Below are 24234 nucleotides of genomic sequence, written 5' to 3' on the forward strand. Positions count from 1 at the left end.
GGGAAGAAGTCTGGAAACCAATCCCCTGACAATGGCTTGGTTTAGAGATGAAAAAAATGAGATGTGCTAAGATAACCATATTTAGTGCCTAGAGCAATGATGGGCAACCTTTTGCACTTGGTGTGTCAAAATTCACCAAAAAACCTAGCATGACTTGAGTGGTGTGTCACTTTGAGAGAAAAAACAATAATTTCGCAATATGTATAGTCTAAATAACAAAAATGTATAATTGTAATATATAACTGTATTTAATAAATCAAAAACTATTTGCTACCAGGGCTGTGGCGCAGGCTGGAAAGCAAGCCAGCTGCAAATCACTCTGACCAAGAGGTCATGAGTTCGAGGCCAGCCCATGCCTGCGTCTTGTCTCTGTCTGTGTTCTATGTTATGGCACTGAATGTTTGCCTTTATGTGTGCAATGTGATCCGCCCTGAGTCTCCTTCGGGGTGAGAAGGGCGGAATATAAATGCTGTAAATAAATAAATAAATAAAATACCATTATTTCCATGTACAACAATCTATGGTACCTCTTGCAGTTTCCACGCAGATTTCTCTCTATTGTAGTTTCAACGTAGTCATGAATAATGAATAATATAATAATAATATAATAGTAATAATATAATAATATACTACAATTATATATATATATATATATATATATATATATATATATATATATAAATGTAATGTGCATAATTCCCATGGAGTAAACAACAAAACCACTGGACCAAATCACACCAAATTTGGTCACAAAAGACATTAGTCATCCAATCAATCTGCATGCGGCAGCGTGTCAGCAAAAATGGCTAGGCGTGTCAGTGCTGATACGCGTGTCATAGGTTGGCCATCACTGGCTTAGAGGAACGTTGTATAGAAAATGGAGCAAACTTGCTTTCCACCACTCCAGAGAGAAGAGCAAAACCAATGGATTAAAATTACAAGAAAAGACATTCCATCTAAATTTTGGGATCAACCTCACGGCTGTAGGAACTGCTTGAAATGGAATAGTTGGCCTCAAAGTGTGCTGGACTCTCCATCTTTGGATGCCTTTAAGCAGAGCTTTTGGCAGCTTTTGGGAGTGGTTTAGTTGTGTATTCTTGCATGGCAGGGTTTGGATAGATGGCCCATGCAGTCTGAAGGGTGAAGGTGAATTATATGTTGTTTTTGCTCTTTATGATTGTATGACTAGGGTAGACCCATATAAAATTGTTAAATGGTGCATCAAGATAAAATAAATCCTATTGAGTTGTGGGCCTTCTCTAGTTGGGACTAAGAATTGGATTGAAGGCCCTGTAAGCCTCAGCATGTAGCTTGTGTGTAGTTTTATTAGCCTCACGTTATGCAAACACATGAACATCAATGCAATAAAACAACACTTCAGGTTCCAAAGCATGGAAGTGAAATTGAATTTGTATTATTTCTAGGATAAAAGAATAATTGTACCACACATACATATATACACCACTTGTATCCTAATGTCAGTTTATATTCCCAGCAGTAATTGCCATCTGAATTCCAAGAGTTCTGTACATGTTGACACAAGGGAACCAGATCTTCTCCAAGTCCCTGGGCGGACTGGCACTTAATTACATCCCTTGTTTGGAGAATTAAAAGCAAGTTGTGTTCATTAAACTTGCATTATGAGACAAATAAGATCATTCCCACCTCTGCCGGTTTCAAGGGTAATCCGATTCCCTCATTGAATGAACCTTCAGTTGCCACTGAGCCATTAAGGAAGCAGCTTATTGCCTCCAAAAATAGACAGACAATCATATTAGTGTGCCAACAATTTCCCCAAGTTTGGCATTTTCTCTAAGTTGGATATAGGGTTGCTAACCAACCCAAAGGGCGGAGGTGAATCATGTGTTGGCTTTACCGTTTTCCCATCTCAGCACTTCTTATGAGCTATATACCATTGGTCAAGGGCAGGTAACAATGGTATCCCATGGGTCATAGGTAGCTATCAAGGCCATTTTGGTTCTTTGTGGTCTTATTTGTCCCTGTTGAAAGGAAGGGACAGCACTTCTGGAAGCAGTGGTAAATCACTGTGTAGGTTATTCCCACTGAATGTATGGAAGTCAGTGTATAGATTAATCTCATTCATGAGTCTACTCTAGTTAGGACTAACAGTATGATCCAGGCCTTAGCAACCATATTGTACCATGATAAAATCAGAATTTAACCATCATTTCCTTTTGCAGATTTTTCTTTGTGCATTATCGTTTGTTTACTTTGCAAAAGCCCTCTCAGGAAGTTACCTGAAAAGTACCATCACTCAAATAGAAAAAAGATTCGATATCCCCTCTTCTCTGGTTGGCCTAATAGATGGGAGCTTTGAAATTGGTATGTGGCCTTCACAAACCTGTTACTGTGATTAACACTTTGCAAATTATTAACAGTTGAGTTTTCTCATGATTATACTTTTCAGCCTAAGTTCTGTCTGTATTTCTTACAGGAAACCTTTTAATCATAATTCTGGTAAGCTACTTTGGAGCCAAACTTCATAGGCCAAAGATCATTGGAGCTGGTTGCTTTATCATGTCAATTGGAACATTTCTGATAGCCATGCCACAGTTCTTTATGGGACAGTAAGTTTACAATCACTTGTAGTTAAAATTTCAGAAAGAAATGAATGAGATTCTAGTGTTCTATAATTATCATTACATACATACATTTCAAAGTACCAATTATAAAGCCAGTTATTAATAGGGAGCAGAATATGTCTTAGCGTGCAGAACAAGATTCACACCCACACAATCATTGATTTAAAGTTTTGTTGTCTAGAACTGCCATGAGACATAAAGCACATTTCGACAGTTGTGGAGATAGAACTTCACAAAATGACGAGTTTATCATCATTGATATATTTTTATACCTACTTACATTCATAGTATATGTATGCACACTGAACGAGTAGAGTTATGTTCAAGAACAGTGGATCTTCTGTCATTGCAGTTGCAATCAAACTGTAGCAAAAACCATAGCAGGGGAACTCCAATGTGTCCTTCTGGACCTTAAGATTCTGTGGGATCATGGTACAGAACATCTCAAAAGATATATGAACTTGAACTATTGTTTAGTAGTAGCGGTCAAGGACAATCACTGATGGAGAAAACACTATGAATTCAAGGATTAGAAAGGAAACCCAGTGCTGAACAGATGTGGTGGTAGAATCTAAGAATAGTGGTAGTCTCAAAAAGAGATTTGAATGTCCACATATACCCTATCTGATACATCTGACCCACCTCTATCCTAAATTCTAAATGGATTCTCTAACAGATTTTTATGACAAGGCTGTTGGGCAGCTGTAGCTCTGCATATAGCAATGAGATACACTGGTGCCCTACAAACAGGGTGGGCAAGTGTGAAAAGATAGGAGGCTTCCAGGCACCAAAAAGACCTCTTGTTGACCTACATTGGCTCTAAGAACGCCAAAAGGTGTTGAAGATAGAAATATTCTATATACAGTAGAGTCTCACTTATCCAAAACTCACTTATCCAACGTTCTAGATTATCCAACGCATTTTTGTAGTCAATGTTTTCAATACATCATGATATTTTGGTGCTAAATTCGTAAATACAGTAATTACTACATAGCATTACTGCATATTGAACTACTTTTTCTGTCAAATTTGTTGTTAAACATGATGTTTTGGTGCTTAATTTGTAAAATCATAACCTAATTTGATGTTTAATAGGCTTTTCCTTAATCCCTCCTTATTATCCAACATATTGGAGCCCCCGATGGCCTAGTGGACTAAAGCCTTGTGACTTGAAGGTTGGGTTGCTGACCTGAAAGCTGCCAGGTTTGAATCCCACCCGGGGAGAGCGCGGATGAGCTCCCTCTATCAGCTCCAGCTCCATGCGGGGACATGAGAGAAGCCTCCCACAAGGATGGTAAAACATCAAAACATCCGGGCATCCCCTGGGCAACGTCCTTGCAGACGGCCAATTCTCTCACTCCAGAAGCGACTCAAGTTGCTCCTGACACGAAAAAAAATCCAACATATTCACTTATCCAACGTTCTGCCGGCCCGTTTATGTTGGATAAGTGAGACTCTACTGTACCTACTTTCTGGAGCACGTTTTGGAGTATTTGGGGGCAAAATACTTTTTAAAAAATTTGCAAAACAAATTGTAAACATTTTATTTGATTACTGGGGAAGCCCAGTGGGCCCAAATGTATTGGAAATGCCCTTCAAATTCCCAATGGGCATTTTCAAGAAAAAAACTTCTTTTTGATGGTTTAGATTTTGCTGCCTGGGAGACACAAAAATGGGGCCACATGATGCTTACAGTCCATCATTTGCTCATCTGTAGCCTACAAAGACACTTTCATCTCTAGCACACTATAACTGTTCTTCATTGAAATATGGTCTCTGACCTTAAGTCAACAAGCCATACATGCTATTATTTCAACTATTGACACTAGATAAATGTCCTTGAAAAATAATGGCAATATTCATCCATCTCTAAGCTTTTATTGTAGTAGCTCACAAGAACAAGCCTCTAAATCACTAGGACTCCAGAATAAGTTAAAAGTGTGTTTTTTCCCCAAATTTTAATCGGCAGGATCCTTGTAAGGAAACTGTTGGTTTTTACTCAGCTATAGGTATGAGATATTTTCTTCCACCTCCAATTCAACTATCAGCATCTCCCCATGTCTGCAGGATCAAAACCAAATACCAGTCTCTGTCTTGGAAAGATCTCAGGCCAAAACCCATGCAGGTAAGACTAGTCTTGTAATATAGTCCAATATTGCAATATTTTAGCCAGGTCACCTATGGGCTTTTTGAGTGCTGTGAGAACCACCACGAATCGCAAGGGTACCTGGCAAAGAAGACTTCAATTGCCACTCAACAACATTGCTCTCTTGATATTGCTGCCTGCCAATCACCTCTGGCAGAGACAGGAAGGGAGCCAGCTGTGAGGCATCTAGCCTGGTGAAAAGAGCCCAGCCCAACATTTCTCAATTTTATTTAATCCAGGTAACTGGGCTTCTCAGACTTCATACACACTGCCATATAAAATCCAGATTATCTGCTTTGAACTGGATTATATGGCAGTGTAGACTCATAAATGCAGTTCAAAGTAGATAATCTGGCATCAGATCTCAGGATATTGCACAGTGTAGATCCAGCCTCAGAGTGTATCAACAACATTAATTTTATCGCAGTTTGATAACGCCAAATCAGTGGTACCTGGGGGCTTCCATATTAGTGGGGCAGTAAATCATCTCCAGGTTTTAGCTTAATATTTAAAATAGATATCCAAAATATTTAACCTATTTTGAGCCAATTTATCTATTCACTGACATGAACATCACTAGCTACTAAAGTCCCAACCATCCTATCTCTTTTCTGTGAGTCTGAGACTTGAACTACATATAACACTCTGTTAGAGAGACATAGAGCTGTAGTTCAACTATCTAGTTAAGAATTTGAAGTACCCTGGTACACTACAAATCCCAGGATTCTTTAGGAAGGAATTATGCCAATTAAAGTACCATCCAATATACATATTCTCTCAGTGCAAGAAGAATCACAACAGTAGTAAGAATTAGATTAAGTTTTTAATTTGTTTTCTCATACTAATTTTGACTTTACCCTGTGCTTGTTATGTGGACCTCCAGATATTTTGATCTACAACCCCTCAAATGACTTGGCATTGGCCATGCTGGGTGTGGCTAATGGGAGTTGTAGGCCACATAGATGGAGAGTTTTCCCCTTCTCTGTCTATATTCTTTCACTGTAATGTTGAATTCATGCTACATTGGTTGAATAATTCACTTTGTTTGATTTAATGTGTTGATATGTTTGGAGACAAATTGTATATTTGTATCCACTCTCAAATTTTGATAATTTCTATTTGTGCTGCTTTGGGCATTGTGTTTAAATGGATATCAACACACTCAAGCCAATTCAACTCAATCAATGTTACCTGAAGAAGACTTCTAAGAAACTATTTTGTGTTATTTGGAAAGAAAGTGTTGTGTTAGTAGTCCCAATAAACAATGGCCGATGATGATGATGATATTGATAACCATGACCATGATTATAATATAACCAAATATAACTCTCTATTTCTTGGGTTTGTATATCCAGGATGTGAAAAGGAATCTGGCATTTCCATGTGGATTTATGTTTTGCTTGGCAACCTACTCCGTGGAATAGGGGAAACACCAATTCAACCTTTGGGAATTGCATACATTGATGACTATGCCACAGAAGAGAGTGCAGCTTTTTACATTGGTATTTTTAATAAAAGAAATCTCTCCCCCCCCTTTTCTGTTCTTTCTTCTGTCTTCCATGCTATCCTTGTCCTTCATTTTTTTTTACAAGAGCATAAATAAGGGCCTTGCTAGAACAAACCAAGAGTGTCTTCAGTGCAGCAATCTGTCCCGTCCTGCACTGTGCAGTGAAATCTGGTCCTATCTATTATTTCAGTGGACTGATGAACCTACTTTGGATTTTAACCTAAACTTTAAAACAGATTTCCAAAGTGATAAACCTTATCTTCATAACAGAGCATCCCAGTCCTAGTCCACCAATCTAACTACTACACCGTGATAAATAAGAAAAATAAGAGTCATGCTGGATGAAATCAAAAACCTACAGTCGTGTCCTCCACATTTCATGTTTAATATTTGTAGAGTTGATTATTCTTGGATTTCATTAATATGGTCTCTCTCAGAAACTCTAGGTACTCTAGTGTGGCTCTATGATCAAATTCTACTGAACTTCAAGAAAAGCATCCAAGGTCCTTTTCATTTTACAGCTAACTGATTTGAGAGCTTTTTGTATCAAATTAGCCTAAATCAAAATTTGACCATAAAACAATACTGGGGTACCTAGAGAGGTGTTTTGTGAGGGTAAAAAATGTTTTTCTCATTTATGCAGGGATCCTAGCCTAGTGGAGGATCTACTGCTATTGGTTCAGCATTCAGTCTTCCCACAGTAGACAATCAGATGGCTATGGGAAGTCCACAAGTGGGTCATACATTCAATAATGCCATTTATGCACCCCTGCTTTATTTTTCCTTAAACTGTATTTCTGCCTACTTCACTTTTTACTTTGTCCATGTGGCATGTAGTGAATTGATTACTGGTGTATGATCTCAGCATTGAGATCTAGTTTAGAAGAAGGACTGCCTTATGGCTTGGGAGGGCAAAGTTCAGAAACTCTGCTATTGATGGTGGAGATTGGAACCAGTTGTCCTACCCCTTTATTTCTCGCCTTGCTCCTCTTTCATGCACATGTTTTGAATTTTCAGTCTATTCATCTTATTTCTTGCTTACTTTTATAGGTTGTGTGCAGACGGCTGCAATTATAGGCCCCATCTTTGGTTTTCTTTTGGGGTCATTATGTGCCAAACTGTATGTAGACATTGGGTTTGTAGATATGGGTGAGTCTGAATAAGCTGAAAATGATTTTATCTATTCATATTTATATTTTGTACTTCCATTAATGACTTATTTCTATGGTTTTTTACATGTAAGTTGAAATTCATGATCAAACAAGCAACTTCAGAGTTTTGAATTTGTATTCATAATCCTTGTGAGATCAATAATGGAGAGAATATGCAGGATCATTTAAATTCCTCAATCTTGGTTAATTGTGCAAAAGCTAATGTGAGTTATAGGGATCTATTCTCCTGTCAATTGGGATGCAGTAGAATGCTCTTGAGAGGAGAACAGATTCCTGTTGCTCACAGTTGCTGCTGCTGAATCAATTGGGAGGGGCGATAGGAAGGAGGAATTACTTAGTTACGCAACGAAAAAAGCTACATAATTAAGTAGTACATGTAGGACATATAGATTATATTGTGCATTTAGGCTGAGTCGATTGCATCTTTGTATTCCATTTCAGAGTGGTGGACAAGAAAATAACTTAAAACGCCTACAATAATAATGATGATGATGATAAAATGATAAAACTTTATTTATATACCACCCTATCTCCTCAGGGGACTCAGGGTGGTCTCCAACATGATAAAAACAATACAATACAATGCACATAGTAAAAATAGAACCATACAACGATTTAAAAATAATACAAGTAATAAACATGACAAAGGAAAAGGCAGGTAATAAATAATGTTAATGTTTTGTTGTTGTTGTGATGATGATGATGGTTCTATAACACACTGAAACAAGTTTAAACTATTTAGTGGCTGGTATTCAATCCTGCAGCTATGGATTCATAACGTAGAGTTACAGACCTGTAAGTGCTCTATCATTATTACTACATAGACACAGGCCCCCTTAACAGCCACCATTCTATCTTAGCTAGCCACTGGATTAGACAAAAGAAGTATATTCCTCTGGCAATCAGAAAATGAAGAGGAGGATGTTTTCACCCCCTTCCCCAAACAGATGCTTTGAGGAAGGCTTTGAAATAGACGTTGTTGCAGCCTCACTCATTGGCTTGCACCCAGAAGAGAAGTTGAATGAACTTCTTTTGCCTGACCTAGTGGCTGGTTCTTAAGGTGGCTAGAGGTAGGAGGGGGAATCAAGCAAGGAGGTGCTACTTACTTATATCTCCTTAACTAAGTAGTTGATCTGGGATTCCGGCAATTGCTGTTAATTGCCATCAGTTCAGCTTTGGCTTATTGTGACCCTATGAATGAGAGACCTCCAGGAAATCCTGGCATCAACAGGATTGCCACTTTACTTGATTGAGTCTATCCCCCTTATAATTTCTTCCTCCTTTCCTGTTGCCTACACTTTACTTAGTATTATTGCCTTCATGCAAAATTTGGATGACATCTTTAGACACACGCACACACAGGTTAGTAAAAGGTCATATTTTAACTCGATGTAAAATGAAACCAAAGTTGATGCCAATAGTATGAAACTGTTTTAATCTTTGAATTATTCCTGTTTATAACAGAAATCCTTCTTTACTTCATTCCCCAGACAGCATAACCATAACTCAGAAAGATCCCCAGTGGGTGGGAGCTTGGTGGCTTGGTTATTTAATAGCAGGAGGAATCAGCGTTCTTGCGGCTATCCCTTTCTGGTTCTTACCAAAGCATCTTCCAAGACCGGAGGCCCGAAAAGATTCCAGCACTTCCTCTGAACAATCAAAATTCATCACTGAAGATAACAGAGAGAGACACATCACCTACCAAGAGGAAGTAAAGTTTCTTGAGATGGCTAAAGGTGAGACCCCAGAGTTTAGGCAATTAGTAACTTCTATGTCAGCAGGACAGCAAATCTGTCCTGGGCTTCCATCCCTGCAATAGGTTCAACAACTCTGATATTCCTTTAAAGTAGCGTTTCTCAACCTAGGGGTCAGGACCCCGGGGGGGGGGACATGAGGGTGGTGTCAGAGGAGCCACCAAAGACCATCAGCAAACACATATTAGGAACCCCATAGGCAGAGAAGGCTGAAGATCTCTCACTTGTCCTCCTCTTCCTTTTTGGAAACAGATGGCAAATCCTCCCACCAAAACCCCTCTTTCTGCTGTGACTGGATGCAGGGAGAACTACAATTACCATCATGTTGGTCTCCCCCCCCCCCCCCAAAACTCCACCAGTATTCAAAGTTGGTCATATTGGGTATTTGTGCCAAGTTTGGTCTAGATCCATCATTGTTTGAGTCCTCAGTACTCTCTGGATGTAGGTGAACTACAACTCCAAAACTCAACGTTAATGCCACCAAACCCTTCTATTATTTTCTGTCAGTCAGATCTGTGTGCCATGTTTGATTCTGTCTCATCTTTGGTGGAGTTCAGAATGCTCTTTGATTGTAGGTTAACTATAAATCCCAGCAACTACAACTCCCAAATGACAAAATCATTCCCCCCTTCAACCCCACCAGTATTCAGATTTGGATGTATAGGGTATTTGTGCTAAATTTGGTCCAGTGAATGAAAATACATCCTGCATATCAGATATTTACTTTACGATTCATAACAGCTGCAAAATTACAGTAATGAAGTAGCAACAAAAATAATTTTATGGTTGGGGGTCACCACATCACGAGAAACTGTATTAAGGGGTCATGGAAATAGGAAGGTTGAGAACCACTGCTTTAAAGTATGGAGAAAAACCCTGAAGAGATTCACCATTTATTTCACTGACATGGCCATAACTAGCTACCAGCATCCATTTTGAGGCTTTTGGTCTAGCTTCTGACTAAGCTAGGTTGGTTGACTGTCCCAATTCATGGTGCTGAATGAGTCAATACATGAGCTTCATGTGGGATGCATCTGCCTTTATCCCCCATAAACTTAGAGGCAAAAGCCATAGCCAGAATCTAAAGCCAGTTCCTAGTAAAAAAAAGAAGATAGAGTGTATCTATGATCATCCTGTTATGGTCAAGGTTCAATATAGTATAGGATACCTCTTTTACAAGAACATACACAGAAGTATAAATTCAAGGGTAACTGGAGAAATACATTTATCTGCAACAGTGTTCTAGTTCTTGTAAAGATTAAACATATGCGCTCAGAAATCAGCCTTCTCAAAATGGTAGCTCTAAAACCCAATCTTTATTGACTGTTCTAAAAGAGATGAAAAGGAATAAAGATAATAAGGTAAAAATTCAAGAACATTTTACGGTGACGCAGTTACCTAGTACAGTAGAGTCTCACTTATCCAAGCCTCGCTTATCCAAGCCTCTGGATTATCCAAGCCATTTTTGTAGTCAATGTTTTCAATATATCATGATATTTTGGTGCTAAATTCGTAAATACAGTAATTACAACATAACATTACTGCATATTGAACTACTTTTTCTATCAAATTTGTTGCATAACATGATGTTTTGGTGCTTAATTTGTAAAATCATAACCTAATTTGATGTTTAATAGGCTTTTCCTTAATCCTTCCTTATTATCCAAGATATTTGCTTATCCAAGCTTCTGCCGGCCCGTTTAGCTTGGATAAGTGAGACTCTACTGTATCTTTGCCATATGATACTTTTGACATCACTATGTACAATATCAAAAATCCTACTTTGTCATGTCACTCAGGATTCTTCACAGGATCACTTCAACCTTAAGAAGGTCACCTGAGAACCACGTCATTTCATGTTGTATTGGCTACCACACCATATTTGGTTATGGTTTGACAATTGACCCAGGAAAGAATATCACAACTGTGAGTTGGCCCTGAATTTAGTCCTTCTTAAAGAAGAGCCATTGAAGCCAATGGCCTTAAACTATGACTGGTCTAAATTTCAATTTATTTCTGAGGGCCTTCTCAGCTGTGGCCCCCTGACTCTGGAATTCTCTCTCCAGAGAGATTAGGCTAGCACCCTCTCTGTCCACTTTCGTAAAAGAGTTAAAGACATGGATGTTCCGCTTTGCCTTTAAGTAGACAACCCTCTAGATAGCTAAGCCCAAATTGGATCAAAAATCTTTATTATAATATCTTTATTATTGCTCTTATCCTCATTGCTATCATATGACCATGCACTTTACTTATTAGCCTATCCTTTAAATCATTGCTTTATTAGCCCGCCCACCCATGACGATAAGAGAAACTGATTTTGGTTGCTGGTTGATGCCTTTTTATATATTGCTATAATGTTGTTTTATCCTGTCTACATTGCTGAATTGCATTTTTATGTAACTACATTTTAAACTGTGTTGTTCAGGCTTGGCTCCATGTAAGCCGCCCCGAGTCCCTTCAGGGAGATGGAGGCGGGGTACAAAAATAAAGTTGTTATTATTATTATTATAATGGTGTTTTTGTGTTTGTTTCTTGACAATTGGCAACTATTTTGTATTCCAGATTTTCTGCCTTCATTGAAGAGTCTCTTTGGGAATCCGGTTTACTTCTTATATCTCTGCTCCAGCATCATCCAGTTCAATTCTCTCATTGGCATGGTGACGTACAAGCCCAAATATATTGAACAACAATTTGGACAATCGTCTTCAAAGACAAATTTTCTCATAGGTATATCTGAGGATATTCTGCATGAAAAATAGCATACATGGTTTGGTTTGATTAGGGGATGTAGGTTCAGAGATTATAGGTATAGGACTTCCCTTCTTACATCACCTACAACAAAACCTCAGTGGCAATGGTAAAATCCTGGTTGAGAATTTTGAAGCATGAAATACATTTTATGAGAGAAAATAAATTTTTAAGTAATATAAGCAAAGTTTACCCATGTAATTCAAGGGTATGGAGACCAAGCTTTATAAGGAAAAACTATGGAGGATGAGTGTGTTTAGCTTGGGGAAAAAAGACAGAGATGTGGCATGATAGCTATCTTTGAACAAGAATATATGAAGGAATGTGGGACCCCTGGTGGCACAGTGTGTTAAAGCACTGAGCTGCTCAACTTGCGGACCAAAAGGTCCCAGGTTCAAATCCCAGGAGCGGAATGAGCGCCTGCTATTAGCCCCAGCTCCTGCCAACCTAGCAGTTCGAAAACATGCAAATATGAGTAGATCAATAGGTACCACTCCAGCGGGAAGGTAACAGAGCTCCATGCAGTCATGCCAGCCACATGACCTTGGAGGTGTCTATGGACAACGCTGGCTCTTTGGCTTAGAAATAGAAATGAGCACCAACCCCCAGAGTCAGTCACGGCTGGACTTAACGTCAGGGGAAACCTTTACCTTTTTATATGAAGGAATGCCATGCCAAAGATGGAGCAAGCTTATATTCTGCTGCTCCAGAGATTACATTTCTGTGCAGAAATGCTACAAATGCTGTTTTATGCAATGAAGACTTATTTTCGTGCAAAAAAATTTCACAGGGTTTTTTTTTATACTGAATGGGTTTTTGAGCAGCAAATAATCTTTGGAACACTGTCTCACAGAGAGAAGAAAACGATAACATTATCTAATTTGCCTGTGAGAGTAAATGTACAACCCTAGTCAGAAACCCATACATTTTCAAGCTTGTGATAAATTCTGAAAAAGACAATTTACATAAATTTCAACAATTAGTAAGGAACATTGCATACAAAAGCATACACAAATACACTTGAGTCCATTGGTACATGAATTAAAAACACATTTGAAAAATAAGCACACAAATGCATATGAATGTATTCCTGAAACAAAAGACTTATCTGGAATTGGATGATTCAAGGTGGAAAATTGACATACCCATTTATAGAAAGTCACTATAGGTCTCATTTAACAGGAGAGGCAAATTTGACAAACCCAAGTTGTCTTCTCCCATATGGACTCAGACCTGAGCCAAACAAGATTAAATGATAACTCAATTTCCTTCATAATGTGGAACAAATCCATGTAACTTTCCCTTATGTAGTAATTTAGTGGAGTTTTGTAGCTTTCTTGGGGTTGTAGTATGTTTTCCAGGCTGTATGGCCATGTTCCAGAAGCATTCTCTACTGACATTTCACCCACATCTATGCCAGGCATCCTCAGAGGCTGTGAGGCGTACAACCTCTGAGGATGCTTGACATAGATGTGGGTGAAAAGTCAGGAGAGAATGCTTCTGGAACATGGTCATACAGCCCAGAAAACACACAACAACCCTGTGATTCCGGCCATGAAAGCCTTCAACAACACATTTTGTAGCTTTGTGATCAGAATAACAGGGAATCTGAGATTTAGTCCGAACTTTAAAAGTGAAGTTCTCCATCTTGAATATCTCCTTGAAAGTTCAGATTAAAACTTAGTGGGGATTTACTGATGTTGACACTACTAGCCTCTATTGCAATCAGAAGTTAATATAATAAGATAAAACTGAAGAATGAAGGGAAGACTTATCCCATAGATACTCCATGAAAGATAGATTTCCTACCCCTAGTGATACCTCCCCATTCTTTGCAACCACCTTCAGGTGTTTTACTAGATTCAATATTTTTAGAACAATTGAGTTAATCCTGTGGGAGTTCCAAAAAGCTCATCCCCCTATTAGTTTCTGGAAGCTTTTGTCCCCCACTGAAACTATTACTTGGAAGACTAACACATGATTAACATATTTCCATGTGTGATAAAGGAAGATAGGCCAATTGGGTTTAAAAAAACATCTGTTTTAGCCCACTGGCTGCTTGCTGCCTGTGACCACCTCCACAGTGTTTGTTCCTCGAAGATAAAAACTGGAATTTTCTGGCATGCCACTCCACAAACTGTAATCTGTGAGCCCTATTTACGCAAAGAGAAAAAGCACTCAAAAAACCATTCTTGCCCGTTAACACAGTGCCCTCCATTGTATTCCGAGCTTTTCTTAGCACTAAGCCTTTAGCTATGTGTGAAATGAATTAAGGTGGTGCAAAGCAGAGGGAGTACCATTTGCAAAGAGTATGGAGAAGGTTTACTGCAGTAACTATAGGAGAATTATGCAAGTCCCCAAAATAGGCCCAGATAATCTTGCATTTGGACAGCAGAGAGAGCAGAGGGAGGGAGAGAAGGAGGAAAGAAAAAGAGAGGGAGGGAAAAGTATAGCAAATGGACCACTTTGGATTTCCCTACATTAGCAATTACTAAATTTTAAATATGAAAATTAATCCATACATTTCAGGATTAATTCAGAGGATGCAATAAAGGAGGAATTATGAGGGATAAATAAGCAGTTAGTTGGACTGACCTCAATTCACGGGGAATTTTTGCTTGTTCTTAAAAATATGTTTCATAGAATCATAGAGTTGGGAAAGACCACAAAGGACATCCAGTCCAACCACTTTCTGTCATGCCAGAATAACAATAAAAACACTCCTGACAGATCTGCATCCATCTTTGGTTTAAAAACATCCAGAGAAGGAAACTCCACCACACTTCGAGACACATATTCACTGTTGAACAGCTCTTACTATCAGGGCATTCTTCTTACACTTCAGTGGAATCACCTTTACTGTATACTGAATCCATTGTTCTGTGTCCAGGCCCTTGAATTATTTATTTATTTATTTATTTATTTATTTATTTATTTATTTGCAGTATTTATATTCCGCCCTTCTCACCCCGAAGGGGACTCAGGGCGAATCACATTATATACATATAGGGCAAACATTCAATGCCCATATACACATAGAACTGAGACAGAGACAGACGCAGAGGCAATTTAACCTTCTCCTGAGGGGATGTTCGATTCTGGCAATGGGGGGGGGGGAGCTGCTTCATCATCCACCGTGACAGCACTTCCTCATTCCAATGTCGTAAATTAGTTAAATTTGCCTCCCCAGTTTAAAGTGGTACCTTATTTCCTACTTGATAGATGCAACTATCTTTCGGGTTGCTAGGTCAGCAATGAGCAGGGGCTATTTTTTATTTATTTTTAAATTGACAGGTGCTCACCCCACCACGGGCTAGCCTCGAACTCATGACCTCATGGTCAGAGTGATTTATTGCAGCAGGCTGCTCACCAGCCTGCGCCACAGCCCGGCCCTACATGACATCCTTTCAACATGTCCTTCTACATGTCATCCTTTCAAATATTTAAACATAGCTATCATCTCACCTCTCAATCTTCTCTTCTCCAAGCTAAACATACCCATCTCCTTAAGCTGCTCCTCATGATTTTCAGACCATTTACCTTTTTGATTATACTCCTTTGGGCATGTCCCAGCTTGTCAATATCCTCCTTGAATTAGTGCCCAGAAGTAGACACAGTATTCCAGGTGAGGTTTGACCAAAACACAATAGCGTGGTATTATTACTTCCCTTGAGTTTCCTGTTTTTAAACTATGGCTATTTTTGTGATTTTCCTGTTTTGGAACTGTAGGTCTTATCAATATTCCTGCTGTAGCCCTTGGTATATTCTCTGGAGGTTTGATCATGAAGAAATTCAGGCTGAACGTTTTGGGGGCAGCCAGGCTGTCCTTAGTATCATCTGTCTTTGGTTATCTACTGCTTCTTTTGTTATTTGCCATGGGTTGCAAGAACGCTGATGTGGCTGGCCTGACTGTCTCCTACCAAGGGTAAGTTCAAATAAAATATTGTATTAAAACAATAATGCATTGCTTCTTTAACAAAAAAAATTATATCAGAGAAAGAAATAACTGAGAAAGATACATTCTGAAATGTACATTCAGAAAAAGAAATGCAGTTCAGCATGTTTCAGCAAAAAGAATTATATAAAGCTAACAACATGCACACATGAAATGAAATAGCCATGCCAAGTAAGCCTTGCATATCTTCTAGAAAATGTGGAAGGTTATTGCTATACATGACGACAGCAACAAGAATAATCTATGCTCAAAGATGAAAAGACTCAATGATTCCACTGCAAGACAATTGGCTTATGAAAATAAGCAAAAGTGCAGAAATGGACAAGTTGACTATGTTGATTAAGGAGAAATCTCTAACTTTAAGAAAGAGTGTGGCCCATTTATTGTGTTCCTCCAGCGAAGATGGGGCCAAATCTCCATCACTAGTTTTTTTGGACTAGAGTTACTATGTGAGAAAGAATGTACAAATTGTTCCTTTTCACTAAATGGGTGTAGAAAACTGAGAGAATATAATCACCAAAAAGAGAATGAAAAGCCCTCAGTTTAGATAACATAAGATTGTTTGTAGTCTGTAATTAATGTTTTTTGATGTTTAGGATGTAGTAGTATTATTCCAGAAAATTTATTTTTAATCTTTTGTTGTTGATGTTTTGTTTTTGTTTTTTGTATGTTCGCATGTATATTTTGTTTTAATCTGTCTAAATAAATGGTAAGTCTTACATATATAAATCAAAATTATGGAGCTTCTAGAGACCACTTGCAGGCTTCTTACAAAATGAATTCAGGGAAGACTTTTTCTTTTACCAACCTCCTCCTGCCTTATAATTTCCATTTTGGTGGTCAAACCTATAAATCTATGCTTTTTAAACAAGTGTGGGGTAGCCAATAAGACAACCCCCTCTTTATATCCCTCTTCCCCCCCCCCCCCACACATTGGGATGTTATGTGAGATATTTAACTTATTTCATATATAATAAGGCTTTTCTGTATTATTTTCCACATCTCTGAATGTATTTTCACTTAAAAACTAATGAGGAGAATTGGTCACATTTTAGCAACCTGAACTCAAAAATAAACACATCTTCTTGTCCAGTATCATGGTCACATTGAAGCCTGTGAACCACATCCATGGAGAGAACCTAAGGGCAAGTTGAGCTATAAGAGCCCAAAAGGTTGGAACTGCAGGTTAATCTGCAAAGGGAATCCGTAATGTGGTTTAGTCTGAAGTTTAAAGAGGCTATCCACTATGCTGGATAGTAATACCCAAAATAAGCACAGTACCTTGGATAGCTCCTTGATGTTCAAACTAAAAGTCAAGGTTTGGTTTGGTTTTTTTTAACTGCCCCACTGATTCACTTTGGCCCTCCCATTGTTTTGGACTTCAGCTCCCAGAAATCCCAGCCAGCTTACTGACTGTTAGAAATTGTGGGAATTGAAATCCAAAACACCTGAAGGGCCAAAATTTGCCCGTGCCTGATCTAGGAGCTACCAACTGCTACTGGTCCAATATAGAGTGAACTGAAAATAAGAGAGCTAATCCTCTTGTCTCTGACCATCATGAAAAGATTATCCTGACATTCCCTTTTTTCTCCCCAGTACTAAACAGATCTCCCATTATGAACAAACTCTCTTTTCGGAGTGCAACTCTGAATGCATATGTTCCAAAAATGAATGGGATCCCATATGTGGGGAAAATGGAATTACTTATGTCTCAGCTTGTCTTGCTGGTTGTAAAACAGCTAATGGAAGTGGGAAAGACGTGGTAAGTGTTATTTCTCTCTCTTTCCTTTTATAGGCTAGACCAACTTACACAATATTCATGCTGATGAGTGAAATCAACTCAACTCTAAGTGATAAAGGACTGTGATTTAGCAGTAAAGTTGAAAGTTCAAGCATGCACTATGACAGTCTCCAGAATTATCAGAATTTGAAAATTCAAACAACTTGGTTGATTCCAATCAACATAACAGTTTTAGCCAGTTTATCTCCCCAAGAAGGAAATCTTCCAATGGGTTCAACATAAAACCACTCTGAAAATATTTTGAAGTACAATAGAGATAGCTCATAAAATATCTCATTGATAAAACTATCCATCCCTTCACACACAGCTAAAGTTCACAACTAAACCCAGAGAAGATATCAAAGCTCAGGTGGTAATTGCAGCCTAAGCTTTGAATTGATGGTATTGATGATATTTGGGTGATAGAGCTCAGTACCTTGGATAATTCACTTAAAGATTAAACTAAAATCTGGGGAAAAGGAATGGTTTCACTAACATGGAGCCATCAGCCACCAAACTGGATTCCGTAATATGTTTACAATTCTTAAACCCTTTGAAATACCGTTATAAAGAATTAATGGAGTTTTCAAAATAGTGTGGGAGGTGGCTTTTGGGATTGTAGGGAAGCGTCCCCGCCCTTTTCATGGAAGTGTTATTAAAACTCATTCTCTGAATGGAAAAACATCTTGTAATCCAATACACCGTACCCTTTTTCAAATGTTTTTGGAATGTTTTCATGGATGTGGACAAATATGATTGTTTCTAAACATAACACTTCCAAAGTGTTGGCATACAATGTCATCATTGTGGCACTGGGACCATCACAAGACTTCTCAGAGCATTTGGATATATTTCAAGAGCACAGGCATTGCAAACAATGTGGCTGATTTAAATTTTTTAAAGCCATTAACTTTTCTTTGAATTGCTACAAGATTAAGCTAGCGTGCCACCATTTGGCAGTTTCTGAACCCATACTTCATTTGTTTTATTCCAGATATTTTATAATTGCAGCTGTGTGGAAATCCCAGCATTTGCCTCAAGGCATTCTTCAGCTGTGGCAGGATCTTGTCAAAAAGGAAATGAATGCCCCAAAATGTTCCTCTATTTTTTGGTGGTTTCAGTAATGACTTCTTATACCTTGTCTATTGGAGGTACTCCTGGGTACATTTTACTTCTAAGGTAAATTGAGAACCAGTTTCTTGACATCAATATTTTCAAGGGCTACAAGGAAAGAATGAAGGAAGGTGTTTTTTGAGCAAATAGGTTGCTGCTACCTAAAAACTAAAGTCCAAACTACAGTGAATCTTATATCTCTGCTTTGCAAGAAAGACTGTAAGCTGATTAGATTTGATGGGCCAAGATCCTATTTAAGTGTTGGTGGAATAGAAATCTATGCCATCATACCCCTGCTTGATTCCTGTTAGCCATGTAAACCCAGTTTGAAGTCTTGGAGCACAACTTGCTTGGAGTCAATGACTGGAGGAGTGCATATTCTCATCTGGTTAGTTGCACAGTTGGAAAAATGGCCAATGGTAGCAGCAGCAGCAGCAGCAGCAATAATAATAATAATAATAATAATAATAATAATAATAATAATAATAATAATAATAATAATTGTATTTCTATACAGTCCCATCTCCTCAAAGGAACTCAGGGTGGTGAACAACAAAATCAACAAACATTCAATGCCGTACAAAAGAAAAACACATAAACAAATGACCATCCCACCCAAAACCCTCACAGATCCATATTTAAACCAAAGATAAGACACATTATATAAAAATATTTAATAAGTACATATAACATTTACAATTCCATAGTAATTGGAGGTCTGCATTGGAGATCTGGAAAATAACAGTGATTACGTTTTAAGACTTATGTGCCTACAGCCAAATGGTGCGTAGAAGCTCCCTGCTTGTTATGAGTGCAACTTCGGTGCTTTCAACTTGGGTTTCATGTATTGGGGTCACACAAAGAAGTACAGGCTACCTTTTTCACAACAGATGAGGAAAATGATACTCTAACATAAGGAGAAGTTACATCAAAAGTCACCACCAGGATTCCAGCCTTTGTGTGAAGGTATGTTATTGAAGTTTAGGTTGGAATCCTTGAATATTGTTCTGTTACACCAGTGTAAAGTACTTTCTGGAGCAGAGCATAGTGACAGTGAAGGAGGGAGCAGAAAACATGTGCCTGTTTAGTTAGCAGAAGTCAACAGAATTGTGGTCTTTATCTGCAATCCTGAAAATGCCTAAAGCATCACCACCACCACCACCTAAAAGAACAAGAAGATGAAAAACTTGATGAACATCATCAAAGTTTTAATATATCTCCTCAATTGTTAATTTTTTTTTAAATGAAGCCTCTTGAATGAAATAAGAAGACTAAAAAAAGCAAAAAAAAAACCTGGTGGTAGTTCATTGTGGAATTATATCTGGAATGAGATCTAACTACATCGTCATCATTGTTGACATCATCATGGTCCTCTGTCTTCACAACATTGAAGTTTAATTTCAGGTGTAATTAATCTAAAACCCTAAAGGTGGCAGACTTACTCCAGTGTTGGTATAAGCCTGTCAGAGGAGAGCATTATTGGAAGGTGTCACATGTACTTCACGCCAAAGTCTGTGTAGATAAGAAATAATGTATGAAAAATAAATTTATTTTAGGAAATACTAAGCAGCATAGAGAACAAAGCCGGCTTGGATACAACCAGTAGTATAAGTGAAACATGAGCTTTCAGGATCTGAATGCACCAAGTTTTGATTAGAACAGACTATGATATAATTGGCTGCTTCTTCTTTCTGAATTCAGATACAATTCTCAGAAGGATTTGGATTTTCTCAGAAACATATACAGTACTATTTTAGGATTATTATTTTTCTTTTCTCTCATATTTAAGATTCAACATTAAAAAACAAAGTGATTAAAAACTTATATAAATGTATAAATATTTAAAAAGAATTATAACTCGAATTGTTAAAACAAATGAGTTAAAATTACATAAAACCTTTACCAATACAAATAATTAAAACATTAATCAAAACACTACCTGGTTCATTCTTAAAAGCATTCTGCCTTAAAGGACTGTCTGAATAACAAAGTTTAGCCTGCTGCCAGGATAAGTTGTAGGGAGGGAGCCATTCTGGCTTCTCTAAGCAGAGTTTCAGAGCCATGCGGCAACCACTGTGAAGTCCCTCTCTTGCATTCCCATCAACATTCTCTATGTATAACTCCATGGATTCAATATCCAGTTTTACTTGCCCATATTTCAAAAAGCAAACAAACCCTGGAACTGTTTGTGGGTTTCTCAATAACCAGGCCACCATTATGGTGGTTCTTCCATCCTCCTGGTGCGAAGAAATGATGCACTAGGAGATAGGGGGCAAGGAGAGATTTTGCTCCTCACCCCCTCCGCATCTCCTGGCACATCATTTCCACATGCCAGGTGGATGGAAAGACCACCATAATGGCAGCCTGGTAAGTTTTTTTAATTTTAAGGATTATTTTGGGGTTTTTATTGACAGTAGGCACCCTCTTGATTTTCCAGGCTCATGGAGCCCAAAAAACTGAGATGGCTGTGTGGATTGGGCCCGGTGATTGCATGATGCCGTCTCTGGATCCAATCCAACCAGGGCTCACATGTAGTAAGATCTGGATCTTATCAAGTATCTAATTAATTCAGAACAAAGCAGGGAACCCCTGCTTTGTTTGAAATTAATTCTCGTTTACCTGAGTTGTCCTTTGGATGCCTAAGGGAAAAGTGTGATAGGTCTCGCATTTTGAACCTGTCTGGAAGGGCCCTTAGTGTTACCCTATTTCATTCAAACAGTCATTATGAGTTGAACTCAACTAACTTGACAACAATTAAAAAATAAATATTAAGGGTTTTTTTTCCATTTGTTTATTTCAGATGCATTAATCCACAACTCAAATCATTTTCTCTGGGAATCTATACTTTGGCTATAAGGGTTCTTGGTAAGTATGAGTCTCTGTAAATATGAAACATTCATAAATGTTGTAATTCTTATCAAGAAAGGGTGTCCCAACTTGTTGAGACATTCTTGGTGGGAAATTGTAAATTTTCACAAAATACTTATTTTTGATAGCTGGGCGTAGGTTAGGGAGACAATAAAATATGCCAAGAAGGGCTGAAAATAGACAGCTCTGTGGTCTGCAGTAGATGAAGGGGAGGCTCCAACCTGCTATTTCCAGCTGGTAATATGCTAAATAACCCAGATATGCTGATGTGGGTTAAAGAAATAATTAGGCAATGTTAGATGGATTTAGTCCCCATTATGGTGAAGGTACATGGGTTGCAATAAAGGTATAACAGATTATTTGCCATGTATGGTGGTATAATGTGGCCTCACACGCAATAAAAAATGATGTAATGAAAACAAAGCATCCAGACATTAACATGTCTGTGTTTTCCTCTAGGGGAATTATATGTGTTTCTATATCCATGACTATAAAATAAATAACATACAATATTACCAAAGAGCCTGCACATTATCCTAAGACTGCAATACTTAGGTATGCTTAAGCGGAGTGTTGATGTTGACTTTGCCTCTTTGGTTTCCACCACCTTCACATATTGGTGTCCTATGTAGCCAGAAGGTAATGACAGGACACTTGACAGAATCCAGGTGTAGGGGATCAAACCTGTTTAAGTTAAGTTAGATGTTCTCATAGGATATAGATCAGAAATTGGCATTTGTTTTGATTTTTTGTTGGCAGACTACAACTCCCAGAATTCATCACCATTGTTTGAGCTGGCTAGGTCTTCTGGGAATTTTGAATTTGAGGAAGGAGACTGTTTTGTTTTTTCAAAAAAGCTCCAAGGAGGTTCTTAAATTCTACTTGAAAGGAATTGGTTCTTCCTATGTCTTCCTGCAGTCACAGAGAAAGCATTTAAACATTAAAGTGTGCATATATTTATTCTTTTTTCCCCTCAAAATATAGCAGGAATTCCAGCTCCAGTGTATTTTGGAGTTTCAATTGACACAACTTGTCTCAAGTGGGGAAGCAAAAGGTGTGGAGGCCAAGGTGCATGCAGGCTGTATGATTCAAATGCCTTTAGGTAAGTCAGTGGAAATCTTCAGTTCTACAGGGGTGTTTCTGATTATACACAGAATCCATAGATTTTTGGACTCCATCTGTCAATGAGTTGCTGCTGTGTCTTTAGCTGTTGTTGGCTCAGAGATGGTAATAGCGGATGCACAGGAGCTGGCAACGTCACCAGCAGTTGCAATGTTGTAAGCTGTACTTATAATATCATAAGTGCTGGGGATTCATTGTTATAATCATGAATGACAGATCAAAGCCCCCAAAACCTTCCCCCACAGCCTTGCACTCTGAGTGCTGGGGATACTGGAAAGTTACATCTATAGCATTCTCCCAGTCATGGAGTGTTGTGGGATAAACAGTTGTGGCAGGACATCTAGAGTCTGTGAAAGCACTCCATGACCAGGAAAGCACCATAGATGTCCTTTCCCAGTGCTCTGATCTCTAGTGCCTCAGAAATACTTTGGCTGAGGCATCACTAGGTTGCCAAGATAGCTTTCATGGTGGATATCATCAGTTTCAATTACAATGATGATGCAGGATGATGAGCTGCAATTCTCTGGGAGGCTCCCACAAGCTAATGGTTCTCCCTTCTACATCGCCATTGTGAGGTTTGCAAAGGTCCACACTTCTCCTTGGCTAATTTATATGTAGCCAGATGAACTTTGGCTTGTTGGAGGCACAAATCATGCTAATGACTACGGACAGAACTTTTCGCCATTTAACCTGCTTCCATTCTTAAACTGGAAGTCATCAGGCATTGTTTTTATTTCATCAAGCTTTTACTATACAATCAAGGATGTTATTTTATTGGTATAGTTTTATTATTTATTTGTTTATTTATTTATTTATTTATTTATTTGAGATATTTATATACTGCCTTTCTCAACCCCGAAGGGGACTCAGGGCGGTTCACAGTGTTGGCAACAATTCAATGCCCTCAATAAAAAACAGCATAAAACATCAAAGTTGACCCTCCCCTAATACAACAATAAACACATAAAATAATATATATCACACAAAGACATAGACATTGTTCATAAACAGTCCTAGATCATTGCACTTTCAATTTTCACTTTCACTTTAAATATTCCTATGATGGGCCAAATGCCTGGTTCCTAAAGGTTATATCTTGTTTTTTTTTATATTAAAATTGTATGCTTTTAAAAATGTTTATGGAGTGATTTAAATTGTTTTTAAATGTTACTGTAAATGCTTTTAATCTATTGTGCTTGGAAGCTGCCTTAGGTCCTGCTCTGTGAGAAAGGAGGCATATAAATAAATTAATTAAATTAATATAACATTTAAAGGCCCATGCATGGATAGACAAATATCTTAATTTTAGTTTCACTGAGACTGTTTTTAAAATCCTTTCCTTGAAAATGGGGTACCATTTTTATTTTTTATTTTTTTATTTTATTTTAAAAAATCTGATCATTGAATAAAAATCTATAATGCAAATCTCATCCACTAGATTTAAATAATAGATACAAATTTTCTTA

The 24234-nt window shown here is 38.1% G+C and overlaps 1 protein-coding gene across 2 annotated transcripts in view; it reads left to right on the forward strand.

The window, feature by feature from the left end:
• The window catches only part of slco1c1 (solute carrier organic anion transporter family member 1C1), a 31694-nt gene that overhangs the window by 5565 nt on the left and 1895 nt on the right, over positions 1-24234 (forward strand). The window contains exons 3-14 of one of the 2 annotated variants that reach the window (XM_062983169.1): positions 2202-2343; positions 2456-2588; positions 4607-4728; positions 6105-6251; positions 7307-7405; positions 8919-9164; positions 11745-11909; positions 15660-15855; positions 17482-17647; positions 18660-18844; positions 21579-21643; positions 22634-22748. In XM_062983169.1, coding sequence (XP_062839239.1) covers positions 2202-2343; positions 2456-2588; positions 4607-4728; positions 6105-6251; positions 7307-7405; positions 8919-9164; positions 11745-11909; positions 15660-15855; positions 17482-17647; positions 18660-18844; positions 21579-21643; positions 22634-22748 — 1781 coding nt within the window. Of the gene's footprint in view, positions 1-2201; positions 2344-2455; positions 2589-4606; positions 4729-6104; positions 6252-7306; positions 7406-8918; positions 9165-11744; positions 11910-15659; positions 15856-17481; positions 17648-18659; positions 18845-21578; positions 21644-22630; positions 22749-24234 lie in introns of both variants that reach the window. The other variant, XM_003220778.4, reaches the window with a different exon arrangement.

The sequence above is a fragment of the Anolis carolinensis genome, chromosome 5, assembly GCF_035594765.1.
Source record: "Anolis carolinensis isolate JA03-04 chromosome 5, rAnoCar3.1.pri, whole genome shotgun sequence".
Lineage (NCBI taxonomy): Eukaryota > Metazoa > Chordata > Lepidosauria > Squamata > Dactyloidae > Anolis > Anolis carolinensis.